The sequence below is a fragment of the Harpegnathos saltator genome, unplaced genomic scaffold, assembly GCF_003227715.2.
Source record: "Harpegnathos saltator strain DR-91 unplaced genomic scaffold, Hsal_v8.6 scaffold498, whole genome shotgun sequence".
Taxonomy (NCBI): domain Eukaryota; kingdom Metazoa; phylum Arthropoda; class Insecta; order Hymenoptera; family Formicidae; genus Harpegnathos; species Harpegnathos saltator.
Window position 1 is genome coordinate 110,001 of NW_020230313.1, and position 27,053 is coordinate 137,053.

Sequence of the window (27,053 nt, forward strand, 5' to 3'; positions counted from 1 at the left end):
GTTTTAAAATTGTCTGAGCCGAACGTGATTCAACGATAAATTTTCGCTGCCCGTTCAACCGCACCTATCGCGTGCGTACCTAACATTAAAGCTCAAATTTATTAGTTTGGTTTGTCGAGTCCGGTCGACGAAATAAGTAAACTTTTCGGATGTGCCGTGCGCTTCCCGCGAGCCCGCTAAAAACGCGCGGAAACTTCGCGATGTTGCGGAACCCGGATTTCGGAAACCGGTCTGGCATCTGGATAATTTTATTCGAGGTCGCTTTTTCGCACACACACACACACACACACACGCTCGATCAGTTGTCAATTGCCTGACAAGATTTATGTGCCAGCTTTATGTGTGTACGAGCTAGGCCTAGGGTAAAGTTCTGATCGATCCGCCATGCCTTACCCTTCTGTCATCCATCAGAGCGTACGTGTCGTGCTCCTTCTCCATGAGATACTTGAGCACGTCGTTGTGACCCTCGGAAGCGGCGAACCAGATCGGCGCGCAGCCGAGATTCGTTTCGCTCTTCGGGGATGCCCCGCTCTCTACGAGCAGCTTCACGACGTCCAAATGACCGGCACGCGCCGCGCAATGAAGCGGCGTCCAGCCGTTCTTGTCGGTCGCGTTGATCTCAGCCCCTTGGCCCAAGAGTACCTCCACCATCTGATAATGACCATGGGTCGCTGCGATGTGCAGGCCGGTCTTGCCGTAACGGTCCGCGCTGTGCAGCAACTCTGCCGATCTGCTCAACAGTAAACCCACCACGGTGATGTGGCCGCCGAAACAGGCCAGATGCAAAGGATTGAATCCGTTTTCGGTGGTCGCAGCGTCCGCCTGCAGTCAGAGCATTCCTGTGCCTTATTTATGCCTGTGCCTGATGCTCGGGCTCGTGCCGCCGACTCGTGATGCTCTCACGTGAGAGCAACGCGCGCCAAACAACAACTCCTACCTGTACACCGGCAGAGTTCAACAGCAGTCGTACGACGTTCTCGTTTCCGGAGTAGGCGGCCAGATGAAGAGGCGTCATCCCGGATTCGCTTCCTAATTCCGCTACCAGAGCTCCCCCGGTCGGTGGATCGGACTTCACTGTCCCGGGTACGTGAGTCAAGAGTTCTCTGACCGTGTCTGGAAGCAACCGAGCGCTCGGTTCGATTCGTACGATTCGTCGCGTCGAATTTGTCGCGACCGAAACTCTGCCGAATCAATCTGCCATCGAATTGCCAAATTGATTCCCCCCCACCCCCCCCCCCCGCGCGGGATGAACGCGCGACTTTTCTGCTCACTCACCGGCCTGTCCGAAGTAAGCGGCCACGTGCAACGCGGTGACACCGAGTTTCTTGCTGGAGATCCTGAGGGACTGCGACGACCTCATCACTTCCAGCACCTGGCCGTGGCCGTGCTGAGCCGCCAGATGAACCGCGGTGAAGCCCGCGCGATTCTCGTCAGCGCAGGACGCCCCGGCCCGCACCAGAGCCTTCACCACCTCAGCGTGGCCGCCCTCAGCGGCCAACTGCAGCGGGGTGGCCTCCGTCAGCTTGTTTCTCGCGGATATCACGCCCTGTCGGTCGAACTTCATCAGCTCCTCAATCACGCGTACGCTGCCCTGCATGGCGGCGATGTGGGCGCAGGTGTTGCCGTCCTTGGTGCAGGCCATCACTAGGCTGGCGTGCCGCTGCAGGAACAGCTGTGCCACCTCGGCGTAATTGTTCATTGCCGCGGCGTGGATTGGCTTTTGCCCCTGGTCGTCAGTGGCGTCGATGCTGGCGCCGAGTTCCAGCAGGAGTTTGCAGACCTCCAGCTGACCGGCTCCCGCCGCCAAGTGAAGAGGCGTCTGTTTTCTCAAAGTGAGCACGTCTATCGCGGCGCCGTGGTCTTGCACGAGGAATCTCACCAGGTGCGTATAACCGTTCATGGCAGCGAGATGCAGGGCGGTTCTGCCTACGCGCGACTTGGAGTTTATGAAGGCTTTGTTCGCCAAGAGCGCGTCGCACACCTGAAGGTAGCCGTGCTCGGCGGCCAGGTGAAGAGCCGATCTACCCTCGAGATCAAACACGTCCACCCGGCCGTGATTCGCCAACAGAGTGCTCACCAGTTCCATGTGCCCTCGATGAGCCGCGATCAACAACGGCGTCCAACCCACGGCACTCTGCTTGTTCAGGGCCTTCTGCACTTCCGTCGCCGACATGCGACTGATCATCTCTTGCAAGATTTCGTTGTTGCCCGCGAGGGCGCAATGATGAAACGCCGATTCCTGGGCCTGTCTAGTCTGCAGCGAGACGTCCGCACCGCTGTCGAGGAGCGCGCGAATAACCGCGCGGTCGTCGCCGGGGGTGCTGACTTCCGTCGGTTCGATTTGGGCGGCGTAGTGGAGAGCACTGGCTCCTTCGTTGGTCAGGCTGTTCACGTACAGAGTCGCCACTTCCGCGCCCTTCTTCTCCTTCACGAATTCGATCAAGTGTCGGACCACGTCCGCTCTGCAACCTCTGCAGGCCAGATGCAACGGCGTCTCCCCGTTCTAAGGAGAGAGACACACACACAGAGAGAGAGAGAGAGAGAGAGAGAGAGAGAGAGAGAGAGAGAGAGAGAGAGAGATGAGGAAGATTGAGTAAGATCTCGAGTGAGAACTCGTATTCGGGAAATTCTTCAAATTTCGGACGGATCGATCGTCCGATTGACTCAGAACATTGCACAGCTATATCTCAGAAGAATACAATCTCAGATTGAATTTCTCGTCTCATCAGCGTACTTTCGACTTGGCCATCGGATCTCCGCCGTCGTCAAGGAGCAGGAGGAGAGTCGCCAGGTTCCCATAACTGGCCGCCACATGAACAGGCGTCTGGCCGTCGTCGGTCGTCAAGTTCGGACTCGCTCCAGATTTCAGTAACATCAAGGCGCATCTGTCACCGTCGGCCACCCTGGCGGCTATATGGAGCGGAGTTTCCCGAAGTTTCCCACCCCTCACGTGTACCTCCGCGCCGTACCCCAAGAGTGTCTCCACGACGGCCGGTTTGGCGCTTTCCACGGCTATGTGGAGTGCCGTGTAGTTGTCGTTGGTCACCGCGTCTACCTGAGCGACAACAAGAGCGACGACAAGAAACGATATGACTCGTGATTCGCGCGGTTTCGCACGAATCGTCGCATGCAATCGAGGGGTGAATGAAGGAGGTGTGTGTGTGTGTGTGTGTTGCAACTCACCTTCTCGCCTCGTTGCAACAAGGTGCTAATGATACCCACGTGGCCATACCTGGCGGCCGTATGAATAGACCTGGCGCCGCGTTTGTTCGGCATGTGCAGATACACGCCCTTCTTGAAGAGCATAGTGGCGCATTCCGAGTGGCCGTTGAGCGACGCTATGTGCATCAGAGTGGAGCCGTCTTTCGTTCTCTCAAAAATGCTCGCCTTGAACTTATCGGCCAGTAGCTCGATTATGGACGCGTGACCATTCTCAGCGGCCAGGTGCATAGGTGTCCGATCTTGATGATCGGTGATCGAGGCGGACGCGCGGACACCGTAGAAGTACTTCACCAGAGTCTCATCACCTTCGGCGCTCGCTATGTGCAACGCGGTCTGCCCATCGCCCTGAAACATTGTCATCTCGCTTGCGTTACAAAGTTGTGCAACGTTCTTCAACGGCGGCCTTATGTCATCTAAGGTCTACATACGGTAGCTACATATGTGGTAGCTCTACAAAAAAAAAAAAGAGACGACACTTTTTTTCCTTTTCACTATTACACCAGATCACAATGCGATACGTTGTTTGCGTCATAGATCTTCTTCTTGCGATATCGTTCGACGATTATCGCGGATATACCGATTTGGAAAAATGTAGTAGCACTTCCATGCGAAATTAATGCCTGACCTTCCTCCTGACACATGTCGTCGTCAACTGAAAACTTCGCTCTTGCATACGTTGTTGGACTTGGGTGGACGCAATGCGACAATCATTATCATGCATTACACATGCATGGCCTACTCATGCATGTTCTATTCGGTGAAATTTTTGCGAAGCAATTGAATCTCGTGCCGGTCGTGGAAGTCGCTGTATGCCAATAGGAATCATAAATTACCATAAAAAACAGTTTATAAATAAGTTTGTTTTATTTATGATATTTTTCCACGAACCGTCTCTCGGTGTGCTAAAACGAAAGAAAAAAGAAAAAAAGAAGAGAGAGAGATAGAGATAGAGATAGAGAGAGAGAGAGAGAGAGAGAGAGAGAGAGAGAGAGAGAGAGAGAGAGAGAGAGAGACAACTTTTCAACCAATATAATAATTTGATGCGGGTGAATGCGGGTACGCGAAGGGCAACATTTAGGACTCTGTCGCGAGTCTTTTACCCTCGAGGAGGGTGCTGCTCTCTCAATTATTATTCATTCAGGAACATAAACGACGTTCGACGTAGCGATGCTTGTAGTAATTTACAAGTCAACCACGCACGGCTCCGTGATTTTTCCGAGCTTCGCTGTGTTCGCTCGCGACGTTGAAGCTTACGTAATTGTAGAGTAGCAAGTAGAATCGTAACAGAGTCGCGGAGAAATGTAGAAACACACACGGAGATGACGTCGGCGATGCCGACGAAGTCGCATTGTTATCGTTCAATTATTGCCGCTTGAGCATTTCACCAACGTACATTTTGCATGTCGACGGACGTGCCGTAATCCACTAGGATCCGCACCATGTCGATGTCTCGTCTTCTCGCGGCCAAATGCAGAGCGGAATCACCCGCCGGTGTGGTGGCCCGAAGCTGATCAGGCGCTTGCTGCGCCAAAAGTTCCCGGCACATCGATTGATTGCCAGCCTCCACCGCTAGCAAAAGAGGTATCTTCCCTTTCTACAGAGAGAAATCACCGGATAAACTTAAAATGGGGGGTAGTCTTTCACGTTGATCGGAAACTCGGGTCGCTCGTCGTCCCGTGATATGTACAGCTTTACCGTTGTTGTTTTTATTTATAGGCAGACGCGACGTGTGTGTGTGTGTGTGTGTGTGTGTGTGTATCGCCGTCGTGACTGTCGGCTGTCAACTTTGCCAAATCAATGACGTCGTGCCATCGTGATACAGGCAGATATGGCAGACAAAAGGAGGAGGAGGAGGAGGAGGAGGAGGAGAGAAAAAGCAAACTGGAGAAGAGTTATAGCGCCGTCCCGGTGGCCGCGGTACCAGGTAGCGATCTCTCGGCGCGCGGCACTTGTCACGCGAGAAACGCGAACGCGAAACGGGAACATCGTGCCGCGGCTATTGCGGAAAAATCTTTATCTACGTCCAATTCGGAGTTTCGGGGCCAACACGAACCGCTTATTACCGCGCCATGCGACGATTGATTCCGCATTGAAATATCGAGAGAAGATTGACCCGACTCCGCTTCGAGTCGACGCGAGACGCGCGTCTCGCGCGTCTCGAGCGTTTATTTATTTCTTGCGTGAGGTTGCGAAATTGAAATATGTATGTCATTCCGTTACTCACGCCATCGACCTTCAGCCTGATATCTCGTCCAGCGGCGGCCAATAGAGCACGTAGAATTGATGTGGCGGTACCCGTTTGTCTCGATGCTACCAAATGCACTGCCGTCTGCTGTCTTGGCTGCACACACATACACGTCACAGCAAGTGACGCGTGTAGTGGCAATTGATAAGTGTGATATGAGAAAGATCGCGGATTTATATCGCTTGTCGCGCAATCTACACAGCGCGTCCACAGAGTGCTTCGAGTTAAAGTTAAATAATTTAACAATAATTGTATTCATACCCCGCCCGTGGCGTATGGATCGACACCTCTCTTGGACAATAGCAACTTGACAACGTCCTCCCTCGAGTACATGGCGGCGACGTGGAGTGCATTGTAATTGTCCTGTAGAAAGAGACATGTTTTTAAGCTTCTTGTGTCTTTCTGAAACTTGTGGAGTGCTGTCTATCTGGAATCTGGTCTATTGATTAATTAAACTCGGTAAACTCTCGTGAAGGGAGTTATATGTGTCATAGTTTTTCGTACGCTTGAAGAATGAAGGAAGAAGCGCGATGCACTCCCTTCTATCTTCCGCGTTCGTCCGCGTTATCGCGTAATTTCACGGAATTGCGGAATACGCGTTTGATGTTTGGTGCGCACGTGAGGAGTCACGAAGGGGGAACAAGTAATAAGATGATAAGGCCATCCATTTTGCTCCCGCCGCACCCATAAACATGAACTGACTCTCTCGGCCGACGTTTCGGCCTTTCAATCACGGCGCGCATCAGCATTTGCTATTTCATAATTATATCCAAGTCATTGTGGGAGTGGTGAGGATAGCATACAACGGGTAAAACGGTAAATAGGTTTGACGACGTCTTCGAGCACACAAATACGAAGCCGAAGGCTCCTGTGTCGCTCCACGCGAGTCCACGAGGACTCATAAATTTCCCCGACTTGGCTTCACGGCTGAATCTCGTCGTCCTGACTCATAGGCCATTTGGAATCGGTGTACTCGATATAGGCTCTGTAAGACCCTGCACTTAATTCTCTCGGGGGAAAAGCCCGAATGTGTAAGTGCAACCTGCTTACCCTGCGTGACCATCAAGCGCGAAAGGTCGTTGTTGGATAACCTTAACGAGTTCGTGAAAATCTACCCTAAAAATCGCGTTGCTTTTTCATTGCGTCTGATCGAAAGTCAACCGGCCTACTTTGCTCCCTCGACACACGACCGACCACTTTGTCCAGTCGGTCGGTAAGCATATAAGCCCCTTGGCCTTGGCCCTCCTTCACGCAATCTTTCCTACCTTCTACCTGCCCCGACTTAGCACAGATTAACGCGGCTCGATCATTAGCCGTGCACGTTTCGCGGCACGCGTCACCTTCGCTCAGTGAGCTGTATTACGTGCCGCTGCCACGTAATCTCAGCACGAAAACTTCTCTCGCGTCAGCAATGAAGCAAGCAATGAAGCTCGGCAACGTAGATAGGACAGCGTGAAATTCGATCGACAGCTTTGTCGGCGCACTCGTCCCTTGTCCCGCGCGCAACGCGGGATGTGAGAGAGAAAGACTCAACAGTATAACTGATATTGAATTTAGGTAATTTACGCGGCAACACGGACACGTTATAAGTGGGCGTCGTAGAAAAATATTTTTATATAAATAGTTTAAGTTATATCGGAAATTCGAATAATAATCGAGAAACGAAAGATATATATTGTTGTTGTTGTTGTTATTTCTCTCGATAAAGATAAAGAGAGAGACTAGTCGGCTACCAAAAATGAAAGCTTCTCTTCAGACTTTCGAATAATACGTATGAGAAATAATTCGTGTCTCCCTGCCATAGATTGATCCCTGCTCGTCGCGACAGGATAATCCGCGTCTTCTCCGATTGAATTCTATTCCAGAGGGCACAGCAGCTTTGCTCTGCCCGTACGATCGATCAGTCGAGCAGCCTGCTTCGCAAATTCTACCGCGCGTCTATCATCATGGAGTACTTGCGTTGTTCCTGGCGGTAACGTCGGCCCCAAGCTCGATCATGCGATCGAGCAGCGCGCTGCGGTTGTCCTTCACCGCGTACATCAGCGGCGTCATCCCCGTCATCTGCAAAGAAAAAAAAAAAAGAGGTCTCCATCTGAGGATACGTAAGAAAAAGTGCGCGATGCACGGGCGAGAGGCTCGCGTCACGCGATTCTTCTACTTAATTGATTATCCCCTCCCCCCCCCCCTCCCCCCTTGTCTATCTCAAAGAGATGCCTCGTGAGCCCCTCCCCTCGTTCCGCTTTAAACGCCACACGCGCGCACGAGGGATCTATTTTTAAAGTTTAACGCAGGGGAGGGCGTTAAATATCCTGCCGAATTACTCAGACCGAATCAACTTCAGCACGATTCACGATTTATCGTCGGTATCTCTGCCTCTGGTGGTATCCGGTATCTCTGGTCGTTCACCGTATCGAACCTAACGAACTAACCGGATCCAGAACGCCGGCCAGCGGCGCGATGAAGCCATCCTCCCCCGCGCTCTGCACCGTCTTCTCCAGAGACTTGAGCAGCTGGTCCACGGGTGCCCATTCTCCGCGCGCAGCCAGGCCCAGAAGTCTCTGGGCCCCTTCTCTGGCGGTCGCACCGGCGGAGCCGGGCTTACTTCCCGGCTGCGATGGTTCCCCTCCGATCGCGCCGCCATTGCTTCCCGTTGAGGCCGAACCGCCATCGTCCTTTCCGCCCGACGGACTCTCCTCTTTGCTCGAGGGGCTCTTCTTGTCGTCCTTGCCTCCTGGCGGTTTCTTGCTGTTGCTACTCATGTTACGCCGTACGATTCCACTGCGTATAGCGCGAGCATGGTTCGCTCGAGCAACTCACTCTCGTTCAAGATTGCACGTTCAAGCTTGCGACGATTGCGCCACCGAAAGATCGCCACCGAGTCACCAGGTGGCCGGTACACCTCTTGCTCTCTGGTGCGTACGCGCACCGCCGGATGTAAGACAATGGAACGCTTGTCACGTGACGCGACTTCAAGGAGAATTTTGCCGATTGAAAAACGATTGAAAGGCAGCTCCGCTTCGTCGTAGAGCACGACACCAGGCAAGTGTCGAATGCGTAAGCTAGCGAATGACAAGTATCACGTATCACTCGAGCCTCATTTCGGTTCAACCGAGAGATGCAAACACGCTTCAGTGAGAGATTCGATCGATCGTCTCGTTATTCTCAATCTCAATCTATGCTCGGTCTTGATTAGAAATCAAGCGATAACTTATTATAACGGTGTAGCAAGAGTGTTGTTAACGGCACGGTTATCCTGACGATTCTGAGGACGGTACGTAACCGAGAGAGAATGAAGAGAGGGTTCGCTCGCTCGCGGCAGGATCGACCAATCGTCGACTCGTTCTCATGGTTCGTTAGGGTAACGTTGCACCAACACCCTCTTACCGTTTGACTTGCACGGATTACCTTCGACTCACACAAAGCAATTTCGCGGTAGGCCGTGCTGGTCGTCGTAGTCGTTGGCAGGGTAGGTGAGGTAAGGCAAGGAAATTGCAGGTGTGTGTAGGTGGTAGTAACGAAGACGAAGGTAGGGCAAGAGCCGCGGAGAGGGGTTGCCGTCGACACGCGACTTCCGGACCAGTCCGGTAGGCACGCTATCCCCGGCTATCTCGAATACACCGGACTCTCTGCCGCGGCTCCGAATAACGGCTTCCTCCCCATTCTTCTTCACCCTCTCTCTTCGCCCTCCTTAGTCAAGGGACCAAGGGCCTCTGCTCGTGTGCCTACTCTCTACTTTTCGCTCGAGACACGTCACCTTGACGTTGATATATATATATATATATATGTACATACTTTCGATGTGTACTCTCTAAAAATGAATCACACGGTCAAATGAAACTCACGGTCAATATAATCGATGATAACGTTTGTTTTTAATACTTAAGTTTAAGATTGAGCGTAATGTTTGCGAGTAATTGACGAGACGTAGCGAATAACGACGAACATATGTTGGAGTATTTTAAAATAAGCTTGAATTTCATCCTCTCCCAATAATCTATGCATCAAAGAAGCAAACTATTCTCAGGAATATGTAATATTCCTGAGAATTTTTATAACATTAGGTAATAATAATTACAAACGAATTAATAAAACGAGTTGGTAGATAATAAGGATATACTTCACTATTAATTACAGATAAATATTTGTAAAATCTTTAATTTTAGAATTTTGTAAAATTATAAATCTCAATAAATAAATATTTTTGCCGTCGTTGATTATATTTCTAATCAATGCAATTTTAACATTGGACAGAGTGTTGTTTAAAGTTTTTACAGTAAGGAAATTTATAAGAAGCATCAGATATGAGACATTCAAAACTACTTGTACTCGCATTTACTAAGCGCATACTTATCTACGAATGCAAACACGTTCAGTTATGACATGTCGATTATGTTTACTGTGTTGAGTAAACATCGAAACATAAAAATATATGGTTTGTGTGACGTATACTATAGATTCTCATTTGCTGGTAGTGATATCAGAACGCAGCCAAAGATAATAACATTGATAAACACAGCAGTATTGCTATACGTATACGTACAATATATATGTATACTCCGTCACAGTGAAAACAGCCATACGTTGTGTATCGTTTTCATGCTTTGCTCGCATTCGTTTCTCTAGTCGCGATATATTTCTGTGTATGGAATATACTAAAATGTATACGTATTAACGAAAATCTAAATTCCATAGTTTCGCAATGCAATATAAGTTTCAGCTTATATCGTAAATGTATTATCTTCGCTTGTAAATGAACTCATGCATGACGAAGTATAAAGTCTACATTTGTAAGCCTGCAATTATGAGATAAAGAAGACGTTGAACGTTGAATAGATAATACTGCTTAAGATAATGCGGAATACATAAGATAATAGGGTATGTATTAAGATATCAGTGGTATAAACGCTTAGTGCTTATATGGCATTGTTAAATGGCAGACTGTTCCGAGAAAGTGTAACTCGTTTCTCCAAAAATAATGTTCTGTTCATTTAAATCAATTTCGCGATGTGTCGCATTCCGCAATGTTGTATTGTTGAGTCATCGAGATTACACGCAAAGCTTGTTCACTTCGTATGTTGATTTGAGAGGTGAGTAAATAAATATGTCAGCAGAGAGATATGTTTAAATGTTGGGTTTACACAACAACGAATCATTGCAGAGCCTCAGCCTCAATACTTAAACACTCAAACGAGAACAAACACTTCTCGAGCGATCAAAATCTCTCACATGATCAATTTTGGCGAATCTCCACTTTTGAATGGTACCATCGGACAATTGTTAGGCGAAGCTGCAACCAAGTGGCCGGAACGAGTTTGTGTTATATCGCATCATCAGAATATTCAGTTAACATTCTCTGAACTTCTTCGACGCGTCGACATATTAGCCGCGGGCTTGAAGAAGTTAGGTTTGAAGAAAGGCGATCGATTGGGTATTTGGGGTCCGAACGATCTCGAATGGTACGTTGCTGCTTTGAGTGCAGCGAGACTGGGCCTGGTCAATGTCGCAATCAATCCTGCCTATCAACAGAACGAATTGATATATTGTCTACGGAAGGTCAAAGTGAAGGCTGTCATCTCACCTGACTCGTTTAAAACGCAGAATTACCCAAAAATGTTACTCTCTGTCAAAGAAGCGTGCCCGTTTTTGGAACATATTATTATTTATTCCCAGGATCATATAACGTAAGATATTTCACAATTAGCGTCATAGTATTTAAATAGATGCTTTTGTGTAAGGATTTCTTTCTCGAGAAGCAATTGTCGAAAAAATCATACGAAGTAACATACTATATTTCTTAAGGAAAAAATACTATCTCGAGATGCATCACGATAGCTGCTATTTCGACAGTTACAAATTACTAAGCAGTGTTTTATATCCGATTGAATTATTTTTCTCGTTCTTTTTAACTAAATATATGTTTGTACACCAAGATAGAGAGAGAGAGAGACAGAGAGAGACAGAGAGAGAGAGAGAGAGAGAGAGAGAGAGAGAGAGAGAGAGAGAGAGAAAGAGAGAAATATTGGATTGAACGAAACAATTTTTTGGTAAAGCGATAATTTTGGATAAACGATTGAGGAATTCTGGCTGCTTATTAGAATTCAGTCCAAATTATTAAGATTTTTGGCTAACCCAAATAGAATACTGGTATTTTTAATCGGAATTCCTCCTAAGTGTTTATATGGCATTCTTAAACGACAGACTGTTCCGAGAAAGTGTAACTCGTTTCTCCAAAAATAATGTTCTGTTCATTTAAATCAATTTCGCAATGTGTCGCAATGTTGTGTTGTTGAGTCATCGAGGTTACACGCAAAGCTTTTATTCATATTTCATTAGAAAATTGTTTCATCAAAGTAATATATTGTTTCATTCTTAGTAAACATTTTTTTCGTGTATTTTCGTGTAACACAATCATTGTTGTGCCGAGCAATTACAACCACTTCTTCAGATAAACTGTAAACTTGAACGGGTGTTTGTGATTTCGTGAGCTTCTAACACATGTTACACATGTTAGAGCACACTCGCTGCGTCTATTCGTGAGTATCGCGTGAGCCCTAGCACTTTGACTGACGGGAACCTTTTGCTCGACTTTGCAAAATGGGTTAAGAACACGCTGTGGCTATTGTACTAAATATTTCGTGAGCTCACGCTTACTTTTTCCAGTTGTCAGTATCTCGTGGAGCTTATGAGGCAATAGAAATTGCTACGAGTTAATTCTTCGCGATTATTTGTATCACTTGTAACTGCACGTTAGTCTCTCTTTTCGAATGAAAATTTTTTAATATTCATTCAAATTTCCTTTGCTACTTCTGTATGGAGAGAAGTTCTTGACTCATGCGACAAAATAGAAGAGAGGTTATCGAGAGGTTTCGATGAACAGAAATAATATCTCATTTCGCATGTTATCGCATTTCTTTAAATATAATTGCGTCAAAGCTCAATATAAGTAATTAAGTACGGCTGAATAAGAATTTCTTACACAAATTTTTCCGTTATTATTTAGTTGAATTTTCGTCTGAATTTTCAGAAAACAAAAAATTAGTTGCACGAACCGACTTCTTTCCTGTAAAAGAGAGAGAGAGAGAGAGAGAGAGAGAGGGGGAGAGGGAAAAAGAAACACACAAAATATAAAATGAAACACAAAATTTAAGAACGTCCATATTTTATTATTTATTTATTGCAAATTAGAAAGTAGTATTGTAGTATAGACACATTGTGTTACATCAAAGACAAAATTATTAATAAATAGTTAGTGAGATGTCGCAAAACGATTTGTACACTTGGATATACTCGCTGGTAAGCGTCCAAGGTATAAAAGAGTATTCTATTTCACGACATAAGAAATAGTGTATCGATCTGAGGTCAAGAAGAAGGTAAAGATTAAACGATCGCTCGCGGATAGGATAATGGAGTTTAAAGCGAAAGCGAGTTTCAATGTCGGAGCGGCAATTTCGCGAAGCAACTGTATCAAAATTTCTTTTTGCGCACTTTTGTCGTGGACTCTTATTCGATTACATCATTCGAGTAGATCATTTCCATTCGAGTAGACGAGGAGAAAAGGACTTTTCGTTTCATCGTGTTTCCTCCTCTTCCACCCTTATACGTAGCATTATTGCTCACTAATTTTGACTGATCCACTGATCAAGTAGAGCTTGTGCTCTGTGGGTGAATCATGGCGCAATTAGGTTAATGGCTTTCCATCAAGGTCTGTCCATTTGCGCTCGTTAATATCGTTGTCATCGTCGAGAAAACGATGATCTAAATATAATATCTAATGGGATGTCTAATTTACAGTGGTACCCGTCGTCTCGTCGACGTCGAGGCAATGCCGACGAAAACGGAAGTGGAAGCTATCGCTGCCGAACAAAGTGAGATATCTTGTTACGACGGATGCAACATACAGTTTACATCCGGCTCCACCGGCAAAGCGAAAGCGACTCTCCTCTCGCATCATGCTATCTTAAATAATAGCAAAGAGGTGAGGGATGCAAATCATATTGCCAAACATTTGATAATAGTTCCAAAAATTGTCGTGTTGTCTTAACGAAACAGAGTTGGACGACAGCTGTCCTTTCACGTTTTATTCGTACTTTTTCTTTACTCCCGTACCTCGAAGCATGGGCGTACAATCGAGGGGGGATTGCCCTGTATTTTGAAAAAAAAAAAATCATTTTATATACTAGTCATTTCTTTTTTTCAATGTGACGATAGGCTGCAAGCAGGACGGTGGGGAACCTCGATGGCAAAATATGTTGCAACGTACCGTTTTTCCACATGTTTAATGTACTAATGGTTCAAATGGCCATCCTTCATACGGGGGAGACTATTGTTCTGGAAGCGCGCTCCTTCAATCCGGTAAGTTCCTTGAAGGCGATTGCAAAAGAGGGTTGCACTTGGACATACGGAACACCAACCATGTGGGTAAGTGGGGAAATAAAAATGTGGACACTCTACTCTGATTTGTCGCTTGTTATCAAAGTAATTTAATGGCATACCTTGTTACATCTTGGCTTCAATTGCCAACAGGCGAACATGATCGATGTGCAGCAACGATTGCAGTTACCGATTAACAGTCTTTCGGCAGGATGCACCGGTGGTGCTCCTGCGTCACCTGAACTTATCAAAAGGACGCGAATGATACTTGGCTTGGAAAATATATTGGTAAATTTGAACGAATAGAGAGAGAGAGAGAGAGAGAGAGAGAGAGAGAGGGAGGGAGAGAGAGAGGGAGAGAGAGAGGGAGAGAGAGAGGGAGAGAGAGAGGGAGAGAGAGAGGGAGAGAGAGAGGGAGAGAGAGAGGGAGAGAGAGAGGGAGAGTATAAAGAGTAATTACCATATCACTACGAGCGAGGTATATTGTTTATATTGAAACAAATCTACGGTTACAGTCTATATATGGTCTTACGGAAACAACAGGCATAATATTTCAATCGATATATGGAGAGGACAAGGATCTGACGGAGACAACCGTTGGTCATTTGTCGAATCATGTCGAAGCAATGGTATATATTGAATTTTCGTTATTTTCCGTTTTTGCATTTTCTAATTTTATCTTCTCATTTTAACGGCGAATTCTAAGATATGTCAGATTAAGCATGTCATTTTGCACGTAGGTAGTGAATGAAAACAATGTGCCTGTTCCCTTTGGCACACCTGGCGAACTTTGGGTACGCGGATATTGCAACATGATGTATTACTGGGACGAAGAGGAGAATACAAGGAATACTTTGACGCAAGAGGGTTGGCTAAAAACTGGTGATCAATTTATCCTGGAGGAAAGCGGATATGGTAAAATAGTCGGTAGACTGAAGGATATGATTATTCGAGGAGGAGAAAATATCTTTCCCAAGGTTAGACTATAGATACATCTTTAGTGTTACCTCATTTACTATTCTACTCTATTAGTTATAAATAATTCAGTCACGGTGAACCAACTTCCAGACAGCATAAACTTTTAAAAGCTATTAGAGTTTAATATGTTCAATATATAACGTGTTAGAGGCATTTTTTAGAAGTTTCTGCCGTCTGGGATACTCTATCTTACTCTGTATCAAATTTGGATCTGATTACAAAGAAGAGAAGAAGCATTCCACAATATGAAGTATTGTTACGTATATATTTCACAGGAAATCGAAGATTTTCTGATAACTCATCCCAAAATATTGGAGGTGCAAGTTATAGGAGCTCATGACGAAATTTACGGAGAAGAAGTGTGCGCAGGTATTCGACTATGTGACGGCGAGAAAATGACAAAGGACGAGCTGAGAGAATATTGCAAGGGCAAAATTGCGCACTTTAAAATACCGCGTTACGTAGAGTTTGTAGACGAGTTCCCCAAGACCTATAGTGGAAAAGTTCAGAAGTTTCAATTGAAGAAACAATTGGAAAGCAAGGGTGTGATACCGACAAGACAAGATCGCTCAACAACAATTTCACGTTGACATGAAAGCAAAGATGCTACGTTCGAACTAGCGCCAATATTTCGTCGAAATCTACTGTTGACCTACGGAGTCTTTAAAACAATTGTAACTCGCCAATGAATTGATATAACAGCATGAAATAAAAAGCGATATCTTTGACAAGGTTATCTGCGTGCATTTATGTAGCTCTTTTGTTACCGATTGGAAAAAATAAAGCATCATGACTGATTGAAGCACGATTGAAACTTTTTCATTTATTTGATAGAATTGTGAGTAAAAAGTTTAAAAGAATAGAGTTGTTTTTTTTTTCATCTTGTCTGTTGTAACAGTAACGAGATTGTTATTGTGGAATGCACAGTAAAGGAATAATCTATAATATATTCTCGATACATATAAATTATATCGTTTTACAGAGTTGAATTGCATCGTTATACGGTATTTGAATTTAAGTACGACATTTGTGTGCAGACAAAACGCATCACATTTAACAGAAAAGTCTTACATATCATGTTCTCATTTGGCGGCTTAACGGCCCTTTTAGCGGCGCTACGGTATGTTTTAATTAACGTAGAAAATCCGTTCCGTTATACACGGCGTTGAGGCTCATCGTTAAAATCAGAATCATGCGCGTGTACTTTATGCATAAAAGTTTATGTTTACTTACGAATGAAGATTGAAGAATGATAAAATTCTGCTGTATTTCTCTCGTTTGAAATCCTTGCGTCGATATCGTCAGTCACAGGTATAGTCACAGGTTGATAAGTGCGAACCTTTATGTAGAACAAAATAACTTTAAGACCGTATCACACTAGCAACTCGCGACTGCGGCTGCGGCTGCGATTGCGATTGCGATTCTTCCTCGACCAATCAGAAAGCAGCGACTCACGACTGTCGTTCGGCTGACTTTCTGATGGCTTTCTGATTGGTCGAGGAAGAATCGGAATCGCAATCGCAATCGCTAGTGTGATACGGTCTTTAGACTGATAGCTCATCTTATCGATCTCTGAGTTATCGAGATATCGAATTGTCGAATGCTAAGTCGGTATGGCAGTTCCCTAGCAGTTTTCTGGAATGTACGATTCGGACCAGTTCAACGACGCGGGAGATGCGTCGTTGAATTCTATGTAAAACTGATGAGAAATCTGTTTTATCGCTTGTGAGATTCATCCGAACGATTTTCGCACAATGGCTGAGTATCTGGCATCAATTTTTGGAACTGAAAAGGACAAGTAAGCGTCGCTATATACTTTTTGCGAATGGCTCTTACACGATAGAGGTTAGATTATTGTCGTAATGCAAATCACGACTGATGTTCTTCCCGTTGTCTCTGTTTCAGAGTAAATTGCTCGTTTTACTTCAAAATAGGAGCTTGTCGACACGGAGATCGATGTTCACGTATCCACAACAAACCGACCTTCAGCCAGGTATGTGATAATAACTGGTACATATTTTATCACTGGTACTTTTCGATGTCGCAACTGCAATTTACGCACTGCGACGTTTGTTTCGCAAGAAGTATTCTCAAAAGATATGCTATGCATATTTATTATGCAAAGATGCAAAGAGAGGTTCTGTCGAATGGATGGATATCATGGATTGTTTTGAGATGATTATGTTGTATGTTGTTCTTGTCCTGTTTGCTCCTTGTTGGGCGATAAAGGTATACTAATGCAATATATTAAACTCTACTGTGACTTTCTGCATTATGATTTACATCTGCATTTTTAATTTGACATACGCACACTGTACTCGAGCGCAAATCGTTCGAATTATTGTTCAAATTGGTACGAACAATGTTAACCTTATTATTACGTGATACATATCATTTAAGTTAAAAACCCCTGTGTTCTTTAGACATGTCTACTGCAGAATCTTTATGTAAACCCTCAGAATTCTGCCAAGAGCGCAGACGGATCTCACTGTAAGTATACTGTATAAAGTTTTGGCATAAAAATGTTACGTGCTGTAGTATATGTATATGTATATGTATAAGTAGCGTCACGGTTTGGAACGTATTTCCATTATTTGATAATAGTGGTCGCGAATGTAACGGACGAAGAAATGCAAGAGCATTACGATAACTTTTTCGAGGACGTTTTCATTGAATGCGAGGATAAGTACGGTGAAATCGAGGAGATGAATGTATGTGACAATCTCGGCGATCATCTGGTTGGAAACGTTTACATTAAGTTTCGCAGGGAGGAGGATGCGGAAAGAGCGGTTAACGACTTGAACAATCGTTGGTTCGGTGGCAGGCCGGTCTACGCCGAGCTCTCCCCTGTCACGGATTTTCGTGAGGCATGTTGTCGTCAATATGAAATGGGGTAATTGTGAATTTACGCAACTTATAAGAATATAATATACATATGTATGGAGGTACGCGAAAGAGCTTGTATGCGAGCTGTGGGATATATGTGGCATCGTGTGTGTGTGTGTTTAGCGAGTGTACGCGCTCCGGATTTTGCAACTTTATGCATCTGAAGCCCATCTCTCGGGAACTTCGTCGGTATTTGTACAGTCGGAAGAAGGGCAAGGGTCGATCTAGATCTAGGTCGAAATCGCGAGGTCGCGATCGTAGGAGAAGATCTAGATCCCGAGACAGGAGGTCCAGGTCTAAGGATCGTCGCAAGGGAAGAGACGATAAGGGCAGAGATGGCCGATCTGGTCGTTATTAACGATCTCTCATATTAATATGCATGCGTATATTTATTGTTTTATTCCTTTTCCTTGTTTTAAATTCATTCGATATACATAATATATATAGTCACATCTGATACCACGCAAAGTAAAAGAATAGCCCTCTTATTATTAAACATCATTGTTAAAGCAGATCGAAAACATATAAAAACTACTTGTGCTGTAAAACATTAAGTGACAGTTTCCTTAAATTTTATTATATTCATTTAGCACTGAATTCACGTGGTATGTTGAGAGATGTGAGTTATACAGTTTTGATAGCATTAAAATATAGCTGTAATTTTACAACAATATGTTGTAATTAATCCCTCATATATAATTATTGTTTGGGATAAGTTGTTCACATATGTAGAAAATTGAAATACATACATTCATCAAATACGTATTTTTAGTTTTTGTTTTTACATAAAACGTTGATGTGAGAATGTCGTTGCAACGATGTTCTATTTCCTCTTTCCTATTTACAAGATACCGAGAACATTGAGTTTCGAGTCCTTCATGTTACGTAATATCTTGAGAACACGGTAATGCAGTTTTCGATATAACACTGCATTTTCTAATAAAATAACAATTGATATTTGTGTCTGATGTTTCGATTTAATAATATTACATTGAAATTTTGGGAATAGTAGCATCTATAAGTAAAATGTATGCATAAAAATATATTTAAAATTGTCCTCTTGATCTGGTATCCTACGTTACCAACACCTCGCGACACAAGCTTGCGGAGTTTGCTGCGAGATTTCTCTGTGATATCTTTTGCCGCGAAATTGCCGCGCTCGTCTTCTTACGTGTCTTACGGTGTTGCAGTCACTTCGCCAAATATGATGAATTATTACTTGAGAAACAGCATTTGCTGCAAACGCCAGTTTTTTTAGAACAAGACAAGTTATTTAGAAAACAATAATTTATTTAAGTTTCGATGAGCTGAAATTGTGTTTTCGAACTATAAAATATATGCGTTTTTAGAACGTGATGTACAACTTTGGCTAAGCTATTATATATCTATTATATTTCACGCGCACGCGCGCGTATGTATGTGTGTGTGTGTGTGTGTGTGTTGTATATCGTATTTATATATGTGTATATATAACTGTGTGAAATAGAATTCTTTCTTACGAAACAGATCTGTTACCCCAGAGATTTGAATCAGCACGAAATGCCGCGGCGTACTGTTACTACCAACTTTCTAACAGTAACTTGCGCTCTTCATGTACACGCTGTGATTATTCGCGAACCAAGTCTTCACTCTCTTTTGTTCTTACTTTAATCGGTTCCGGCGCGTACTCGTTGTCTCGTGCCGGCCAACTGTTGCTCAACAAGTTGTTGCTGAAAGATGATGCGAAGATGCGGCGGGCGTGCGCGCAGCCGAGCGAGGGTAGTAAAAAAGAGAGAGAGAGAGAAAGAGAGAGAGAGAGAGAGAGAGAGAGAGAGAGAGAGAGATCCTAAGAAGAGAGAAAAAAATTAGGAGGAAGCGAAGGTAGAGAGAGAAAAAAAGAAAAACGCGGGAGAGGCAGCCTTCCAAGGAGAATCACGTCTCCTTCAGTTGAAATCGGCTCATCCGGCGCAACGCGGGCACGTGTTTCAGCTGGGCCTAATTGGCGGTGCTCTCTCGGCGGGTCGAGAGAGACAGAGAGACAGAGAGAGAGAGAGAGAGAGAGAGAGAGAGAGAGAGAGAGAGAGAGAGAGAGAGAGAGGCTTCTCTCACTCTCAGGACTTTGAAGGCGGGCGTGCATTACCGCAGCAGATGGTCGTCGTGATTGCAGCTGCCTCTAAAGGACACCTGCCGTTTCTTTCGGACGGTTATCGGAATACCGATGCTCTCTTCGTCTGCGCTCTTGCCGCTCGTTCTCGTGATTCCTTCATCTCGGCGAAATCGCGATCGCTTTTTCTTTTCGCGCGCACGGGGGGAAGAGAGGGGGAGGGGAGGGTGAGCGGGACAGAAGTGATTGTCGCGATGAAAAATTGAATGCGCACATAACAAACTGGGAAGTTTATTAACGCGCATTTATCGGCATCCGTGGGGAACAAAATCGCTCGCGATATTAATGCGTGCCTGCATAAAACATAGTCGATTACGTTAAATATGTACATAATCGTTCGTTCACGTACACAGATTGAATTCGATTATGGATGAGCCATAAACGCATCGCAGGCCTCTCATGGTCTCTCATGGTTTAACTGCAGCGCTCGTAACAGCGCGTCGCGCGTGGCATTTCGAATCTCTCCTTTTCACAGCGTCGTCCATCGAACAGGTGCGCGAAGACCGGTCGATCGTTTAATACCAGCTTACCGAAGTACTTTCGATAAAGTATCCGGTAACCCAACAGAATCACGCTAATATTTACGAATGAAGCGATTCTTTTACGAATACATCGGTATCGGTCTCTATTCGCACCAACACGATGGATGGAAGGTGAGGCTTGAAAACGCTCGTTAATAAGATGAACACAATGCCGTAGCGAATCTACTAAGAATGAGCGATACATAAGCGTTGCTTTTGCATCTGCTCGCATTCGCGCCTGTTCTTTACGCTTGGTCATGCGAGTCGGATTTTACTGTTATTCATTATTTAAGGAGTTAAATTATTGCGAGTGGTTGTAAATAGCCATCAAGCGACTGCCTTCCCGATTACTTTCTCGCCTCTTACCCGGCCTAATTCCCGGTTCATTTCCACCCAGACTAATGATCGCGGAATTCGGCTCTGCACGATATATTTTCCCTTCGGCTACATCTTCCTGTGCGATAAGTTTCGGCAAAAGTTCGCCCGTGGTCCCACGAATCTACGAATCTCGTAAGAACGCGAAGAAGAATCCTCGAGGGCGTCGATACGCGAGGATGCAAATTGAAAGCCCAGGAGCGGAGCACGATGGTTCGCGAACAGGCTATCCGGCTACCATAATTAATCCTGGCAATTCGCCAGACAGCCCAGCCATAAGAGAGAGAGAGAGAGAGAGGGGGGGGCTGGTTTTTATACCACCAGATGTAGCAAGAGAACGCGCGAGAAAGAGGAACAGAAACGACGAAAGAGCACGACGAAGGAGACGAAAAGCGAGAGAAGGACCGGTCCTCGTGCGAAACGTGCGCGCGGAAAATCGCACGCTCACCGGGGTCTGACGAGAACAATGAACAGTCCTGACCGCGATTTCCCTCGTCGGGGAAACGAGCTAACGAGCTGTCAAACGTCACCGAGCCGGAAGGACCCCGGCGCTGTGTGTGGTGCATCTTCGATCGGCGTTCCCGTATCGACGAGCCTCCCCGGAACAGGACGCGTCCCGTCTTTCGCTAACTGCCACGGAGATTGGCAATTACGTCGGCCAGGATCGATTTGATATTGAAAACTGGAAACGTTTCAAACAGCAATCGGAAAAATCTCGAGAGTCTCGGCTCTCGTAGAGCGTGGGCGGGCGGGCGCACAAACGAGTGCACCAGCAACGAAGCGTTGCCCGATCGAGGAGGTCCTCCACTTCCCCTCTCGAGATCCATCGTAAGCAACGTGTTTCAGCGTGTGACGTCACGTCACGACGTACGTGTAACAACGTTAAGTAACGAGTCGGTATTATTCGGTCCGGTTAATCACTCCTCTCGCCTCTGACGAAAAGGTGATTCGTCTCTCTTAACGGGCGGAACACGAAAATTGCGATCGAACGTCAGGCGAGTCGCCTTCGCGACGTAAATGACTATATGAAAGCGAGGGGAAATGAAGGCCGTCGAAAAGATTTCTATTCCATAAGATAACCGGATAACGGATAACCGCGTATCGAACGAGCAAGAGAAAGCGAGAGAGAGAGAGAGAGAGAGAGAGAGAGAGGGGGGGGAGGAAGGGAGACGAGAGAGACGGAGAGAGGGCGTCTTTCAATCCCGCTGTATGAGAGACGCCTCGTCGCTCGATGGATGGAGAGAGAAAAAAAATGTTGCGTCGGCCGCCTAATTTAATCGCGTGGCCGCCTGCGAAAAGCCTGAATCGATGGGCAGCGCTGAGAAAGGATGGGTAGGCGTGTTCGAAATTCTATGCGAGATCATCAAGGTGTGATCCTCCAAACGCAGGTGATCTCACAAACAGAGACAATGGCGCGTGAGCTACCGACGAGAACACAAGCGCGACGCGGCGGCGGCGGTGCATCGCATCGCGCGTTCGGGGAAAGGTAGGAAAAAAAACAGGATAAGCGGTGGAAATTTGTAGTATGCGCAACGTGCGACGACCTAATTGGTGTAATAATAAAAATGGCGCGTTTCAGCGTTACCATGCCGGCGAAGTTCTCGTTTATATGCAAATGCGTCCCGGCCGCGGCGCTTCAACGGCTATATCCGAACCCCCGCAAAAAGTCGATCCGCTTCTTCTGTTGGTGTTAAAACGATCTAAATGATCTAATCGAGCCCCGACTGAAAATACACCATTCCCACTCATTTTGCCGCTAGTTGTGTCGTATACCATTTATATCGCGGTCGCGCCGTTTGCGTGATTATCCCTGCGAGAAATCTTTGCGGAGGTATTCCCCATCAAGCCTCTATGCCTTTAGGGTGAAACGTTCTTTCAGAATAAAGATCTGTAAAAGTAAATCCTTAGTTTTGCCGTCGAAACTTTGCGGCGACGCACCCTTTTTGCCGAAGCACTCTTTCACCGTATTCACGTTACTTTCTCCGCTTAAAACCACTCGAATGACGTATTTCGAGAATCAAGAGTATTCCTCTCAGAACTCACACACTCTCGCGCGCAGACGGTACGATATAGCGCTTTCCGGAGATTTATGAGAGACGTCCACGCCCTTACTCCTTTCCCGCCCGCCTGCCCGCCGAGGAAAGAAAACCGGTTCATCAGAATTCCTCGCAATCGGCATAATCGAAATCTGTTTTTGTTCTTCCTTGATTGTGCCGCGACAATGGACAATGACATTGTTAGGGGACGCAAGAAAGGCGGGAGGAGCGATGAGAAAAATGGAGGAGAGGAAGCTGCGCCAGGGGAGAAGCAGACTGTCGTCTTCGAGGGCGAGATGATTCCCGAGGAGAGGTACGGCGAGAATAACGGCGAGTTTAATATGGCGCCTCGGGGCTCGTTTAATCATTTAATCGAGTCCCCGGCATGCCTCGGTTCTCCGCCGTCGTTCTCACCTCACCTCGTCGTCGTCGTCGTCGTCGTCGTCGTCGTCGTCGTCGTCGTCGTTTCGTCTCGTCTCGTCCTTAGCTCAGCGAATACCTTCGGAAGGGCCGACGATTACTTAAGAACGAATTCGTGCCTTCTCTTTCTGCCTTCGACTTCTTTTCCTCCTCCTGCTCATCTTGCTCTTCTTCTTTCCTCTTCTCGAGCAGTCGAGACTTTTCCCTCATCGCCGACCTTTTAGCTCAGCCATGCAATATCCGGTCGTGCTCGTGGCGATCACTTGGCTGGATCGGTAGGTGCCGTCGGATAGGCCTGAGTCCGGCAAAATCGTATAAATGGCCTCGGTGATCCTGAACAGAGACAGCAATATTCAAATACAAAGGGTGGCTGGGTCGATTCGAGTGCAGGGCAAACACTCGACGACCGGTGGCTGATCGCAGTAACTTACGAGACCGCCGATGTAATGAAAGAGTCCAGATGCCCGCATGACCTACGTGTCTTTTCAGCTATGGTCTCTCGGCAAATTCCCGGAACACTCGCGTGTCGAGTTTTGCGTGTAATTGTAAATGCGTTCGTTACGTAATTTGAAGTGAAAATTAGGAAACGATACTTGCTGGAGATGTAACGTTCTTGTTCGAATCTCTAATTTTCCAAACTCCGAATTTGAAAATGTTCAGGAAGAGGGAAACATACACACACAGAGACAGAGAGAGAGAGAGAGAGAGAGAGAGAGAGAGAGAGAGAGAGAGAGAGAGAAATTACCATTACGTAAATGCCATTTATTCCTAAAGAAATATTTGAACCACCATTTTCCGCATAAACTTTCGTTTCGGATAATCCCGTAAACCCTGCACCTTCCTCACCTTCCGCGTTATCTCTGATCCAATATGGTTTTACCATATGAGTGGTTTTGGATTTTATTGAAATTGTCACGAGTGACCACGCGCTCTCGACCATGTTGAATCAACGCGTTGATCCCAGCCATGAGACTCGTGCTCGATCGCACGTAAAAAGGACGACGACATGCCACGTGGAAAATAATAGCAGCGGGTGTATACGCGCGCGCGCGCGCGAGAATGAATTACGGACTTGTCAAAAACGCGACATCTAGTCAGAAAGCAGTTTCGCCCGTTCCTGCACCTCTCTCCTCTCATTCCGCTGATCCCGCAACCCCTCCGCATCGTTTCGCGAGGTTCCGCTTAGCGGTGCGACAGATTACGCGAGAAAGGGTGAAACGGCGAGAATGGAGAACGCTCGGAGGGCGTAATAATTCGGTGCTAAATGCAGAGAAAACCCGGCTACGCTCCGACGACAGTTGATAGGTAGGTAGCTCGGAATGCAGTAAAGGGGGGGATCTGCAGGGTAAATGCAGCTCTCGGCCGGATAGGCCAGAGTTTTCTCTCTCTCTCTCTCTCTCTCTCCCTCAGGCGTACGCTGTCGAAAATAATGACGGCGAGACCTGGAAAATACTTCGCCCGGAAACAACTCAAAATTGAGTATTATATGGCTCGTTTTCGTTAGAGTGAAAGAAAACGCGAGAAAAAAAGAGAGTCGCTGTCTTGTGGACTCGACGAGCGAAATTGAAGTAGAGATGAGTGTAACAAACAACACCTTTTGGAAAATTCAACACTCTCTTTAATCGCGAAGCGCTGTAGCGGATGCAACGTCAAGTTCCTTCTATTAGATGCAATATACGCGATATATATGAAAGAGTACGTAAAGAGTATTGTCTTGGTGCTCCCAAAATTTCATCATGCATGAATTATTCCGTCTTTCCAATTCATTTCGATGCAAACGGCAAATTTACGCTGATGATATTCGCTCGTGTTTGTTGCACGATTAATCACGATAATATAATTGTCTTAGTTAATATTTGTCAAGCGAGAATAATTATCAACACATGATAATTTATCACATCTGCGTGTAATTTTGTTTAGCGATGTAATTATAATTGTTTTGATTTACCAATCGCGATTAATATCGTTAGAAGAGCAAAACTCGCCGGCAAAAGCGGAAACGTGAACGGTAGCGGAAAACCGCGGGAGGCGAAACAACAGGAGGAGGTAAATGAGCTTTAAAAGCAGAAGCAAAAGCAGAAGCAGTCGAGGATGTTTAATGGAGCGTCTCGGTAAAGAAACGAGCCGCTGTCGACGCGTGAGAAGTGTTCTTGAATCTTTCCTCTCGCGTTCGGTGAGTCTTGCGACTTACCGTCGCTCCGTCGTCGTCCCGTCGAGGAGAGCAAAGACTAAAATATGAGAGACGATGTGTACATGTATATCCGCAAAAGTGCAGAATGAAGCATCTAACAATGAAGCGCGCAATCATAATGACACTTTGAGACGCTAAATTCAGCGCGGCGATAAACATTACGTACAACGTCCGCAATCTTCCGTCGCGAGCGCGAGAGCGAGCAATTCTAGATATAAGAATTTACGAGCGGTCGTAAAAATGAATTAGAAATTGAAATGCTTCTAAGCTCTTCTCCTCGCCACTACATATTTCTTCATGCCGATGGCAATTTCCCCTAACCAGACACTTTCTTATATCGCCAAAGATTTACGCGCTTCTTTTGTCCGAGATCAAAGGACGCGCGCGACATACGGCAGGCGCGGCAGGTCGGATATGAGAATTCGCGTGCGCGCATTTCGATAGCATCCGCAATAGGTCTGTTCCGTTACAAATCTTTCGCAAGGCCAATAAAGGCTTCTGCTTTCGCGGAAAATTACGAGGACACGGTCCGCCGCGCGTATTGGCCTCTCCAGCTCCGAGGGAAGGAACTCGGGAGCAGGGATGCGCGGGATTCCCGTACTCCGGGCGTTTAATTGGGATTTTATACGACGAATTAGACTAAAAGGCTATCCGCGTAGGATCTCTTAACGAGCATGAAAGAAAAGCCCGGACGTCGGATTCCCGCTCTACCGCCGCTGATACGCATGCGACGGGTATTTAAGCTCTCTGACTTCCCAGCACTTTGCTCGCATAACACCTATAGGTGAGAGACCGCTTGACAGAAAGACAGAGACAGAGACAGAGACAGAGACAGAGAGAGAGAGAGAGAGAGAGAGAGAGAGAGAGAGAAAGAGAAAAGTGTCTGCAAAAGCGTCCGGTTACTTTGCGCTCTCGGTTTAGGCGATGACGATCGCGCGGATTCTTTTCATCCGTGTGATGAGAGGAGAGAAATCCCCAGCTACTAAATCCTTTCTCGTTTGCGCTTAAACGTCGCGCATTCGACACTTTTTCCCCCTGAGCATATAGAATGTCCTCTTTATCAGAAGATTTGCTCGTTTTTTTTCCTTCGACACGGTACGTTACGAGAGAGAGAGAGAGAGAGAGAGAGAGAGAGAGAGAGAGAGAGAGAGAGAGAGAGAGAGAGAGAGAGAGAGAGAGAGAGTAGACGCAACACCGCGGAAATGAATTGACGACGACGCGCCGCGCTTACCCAACGCGTAAATCCAAGACACGAGATAAAGAAAATCACGCGATTTTTATCCGCGAGATTATTTCCAAGCCCCGACGCCCTTAGAGGACGATGGTGCTTGATGGTGGTCGCGAGATGGTGTCCGGCGCGACGTTGCGACGGATTTACGACGGGCAATACACGCCGACCGATTTTCTCGTCTATCCGCCGGCAGTCTGCCGGCGAAAAAGGGAAGGGGGTGAGACGCGCAGGCTGGATCGACGAGGGTGGAAAGGCGAGGCGACGAGGACGAGAGGCGAAGTGCGGCGGAGACTGTAGGATAGGGCGGAAGGCACGCTTCGTCGATTTCGAACCCCCCCTGATTCTTCCCACGTCCATTTCCCTTTGTCGTCGCGTTTTCCTGCGGTTGTGCCGGCACTATGGCAGCTCTCGCCGTCCCGCCGTCCTTTCCCTTCT

The 27,053-nt window shown here is 46.3% G+C and overlaps 3 protein-coding genes across 4 annotated transcripts in view; 2 read left to right on the forward strand and 1 right to left on the reverse strand.

Annotated features, from left to right (window-relative positions):
* nompC (no mechanoreceptor potential C) overlaps positions 1-9,467 on the reverse strand; it is a 15,973-nt gene extending 6,506 nt beyond the window's left edge. For both annotated transcript variants that reach the window (XM_025302492.1, XM_011150123.3), the window contains exons 1-10: positions 7,897-9,467; positions 7,427-7,528; positions 5,729-5,830; positions 5,447-5,563; positions 4,616-4,816; positions 3,184-3,567; positions 2,735-3,055; positions 1,276-2,503; positions 938-1,113; positions 394-822 (exon numbers count right to left, since the gene is read on the reverse strand). In XM_025302492.1, coding sequence (XP_025158277.1) covers positions 394-822; positions 938-1,113; positions 1,276-2,503; positions 2,735-3,055; positions 3,184-3,567; positions 4,616-4,816; positions 5,447-5,563; positions 5,729-5,830; positions 7,427-7,528; positions 7,897-8,226 — 3,390 coding nt within the window. In that variant the 5' untranslated portion in view covers positions 8,227-9,467. The remainder of the gene's footprint in view (positions 1-393; positions 823-937; positions 1,114-1,275; positions 2,504-2,734; positions 3,056-3,183; positions 3,568-4,615; positions 4,817-5,446; positions 5,564-5,728; positions 5,831-7,426; positions 7,529-7,896) is intronic.
* An 882-nt stretch (positions 9,468-10,349) lies between these two features.
* On the forward strand, positions 10,350-15,623 carry Acsf2 (Acyl-CoA synthetase family member 2). Its single transcript, XM_011150125.3, has 8 exons — positions 10,350-10,554; positions 10,626-11,148; positions 13,259-13,442; positions 13,676-13,885; positions 13,991-14,125; positions 14,353-14,466; positions 14,578-14,814; positions 15,091-15,623. The coding sequence occupies exons 1-8, from the start codon at positions 10,443-10,445 to the stop codon at positions 15,403-15,405; spliced, it is 1,830 nt and encodes a 609-aa protein (XP_011148427.1). The 5' UTR covers positions 10,350-10,442; the 3' UTR covers positions 15,406-15,623.
* An 812-nt stretch (positions 15,624-16,435) lies between these two features.
* Positions 16,436-18,255, forward strand: LOC105188585 (splicing factor U2af 38 kDa subunit). The gene is made up of 5 exons (XM_011150122.3): positions 16,436-16,613; positions 16,721-16,808; positions 17,239-17,305; positions 17,420-17,708; positions 17,825-18,255. The coding sequence occupies exons 1-5, from the start codon at positions 16,570-16,572 to the stop codon at positions 18,057-18,059; spliced, it is 723 nt and encodes a 240-aa protein (XP_011148424.1). The 5' UTR covers positions 16,436-16,569; the 3' UTR covers positions 18,060-18,255.
* Positions 18,256-27,053: the final 8,798 nt, after the last annotated feature.

Coding starts and splice junctions, on each gene's coding strand:
- Acsf2 (XM_011150125.3), top strand. CDS start 10,443: ATGTTCTGTTCATTTAAATCAATTTCGCGATGTGTCGCATTCCGCAAT. Junction 10,555..10,625: donor TTCGTATGTTGATTTGAGAG/GTGAGTAAATAA, acceptor GAATCATTGCAG/AGCCTCAGCCTCAATACTTA. Junction 14,126..14,352: donor TTGGCTTGGAAAATATATTG/GTAAATTTGAAC, acceptor CTACGGTTACAG/TCTATATATGGTCTTACGGA.
- LOC105188585 (XM_011150122.3), top strand. CDS start 16,570: ATGGCTGAGTATCTGGCATCAATTTTTGGAACTGAAAAGGACAA. Junction 17,306..17,419: donor GAGCGCAGACGGATCTCACT/GTAAGTATACTG, acceptor ATTTGATAATAG/TGGTCGCGAATGTAACGGAC. Junction 17,709..17,824: donor TGTCGTCAATATGAAATGGG/GTAATTGTGAAT, acceptor GTGTGTGTTTAG/CGAGTGTACGCGCTCCGGAT.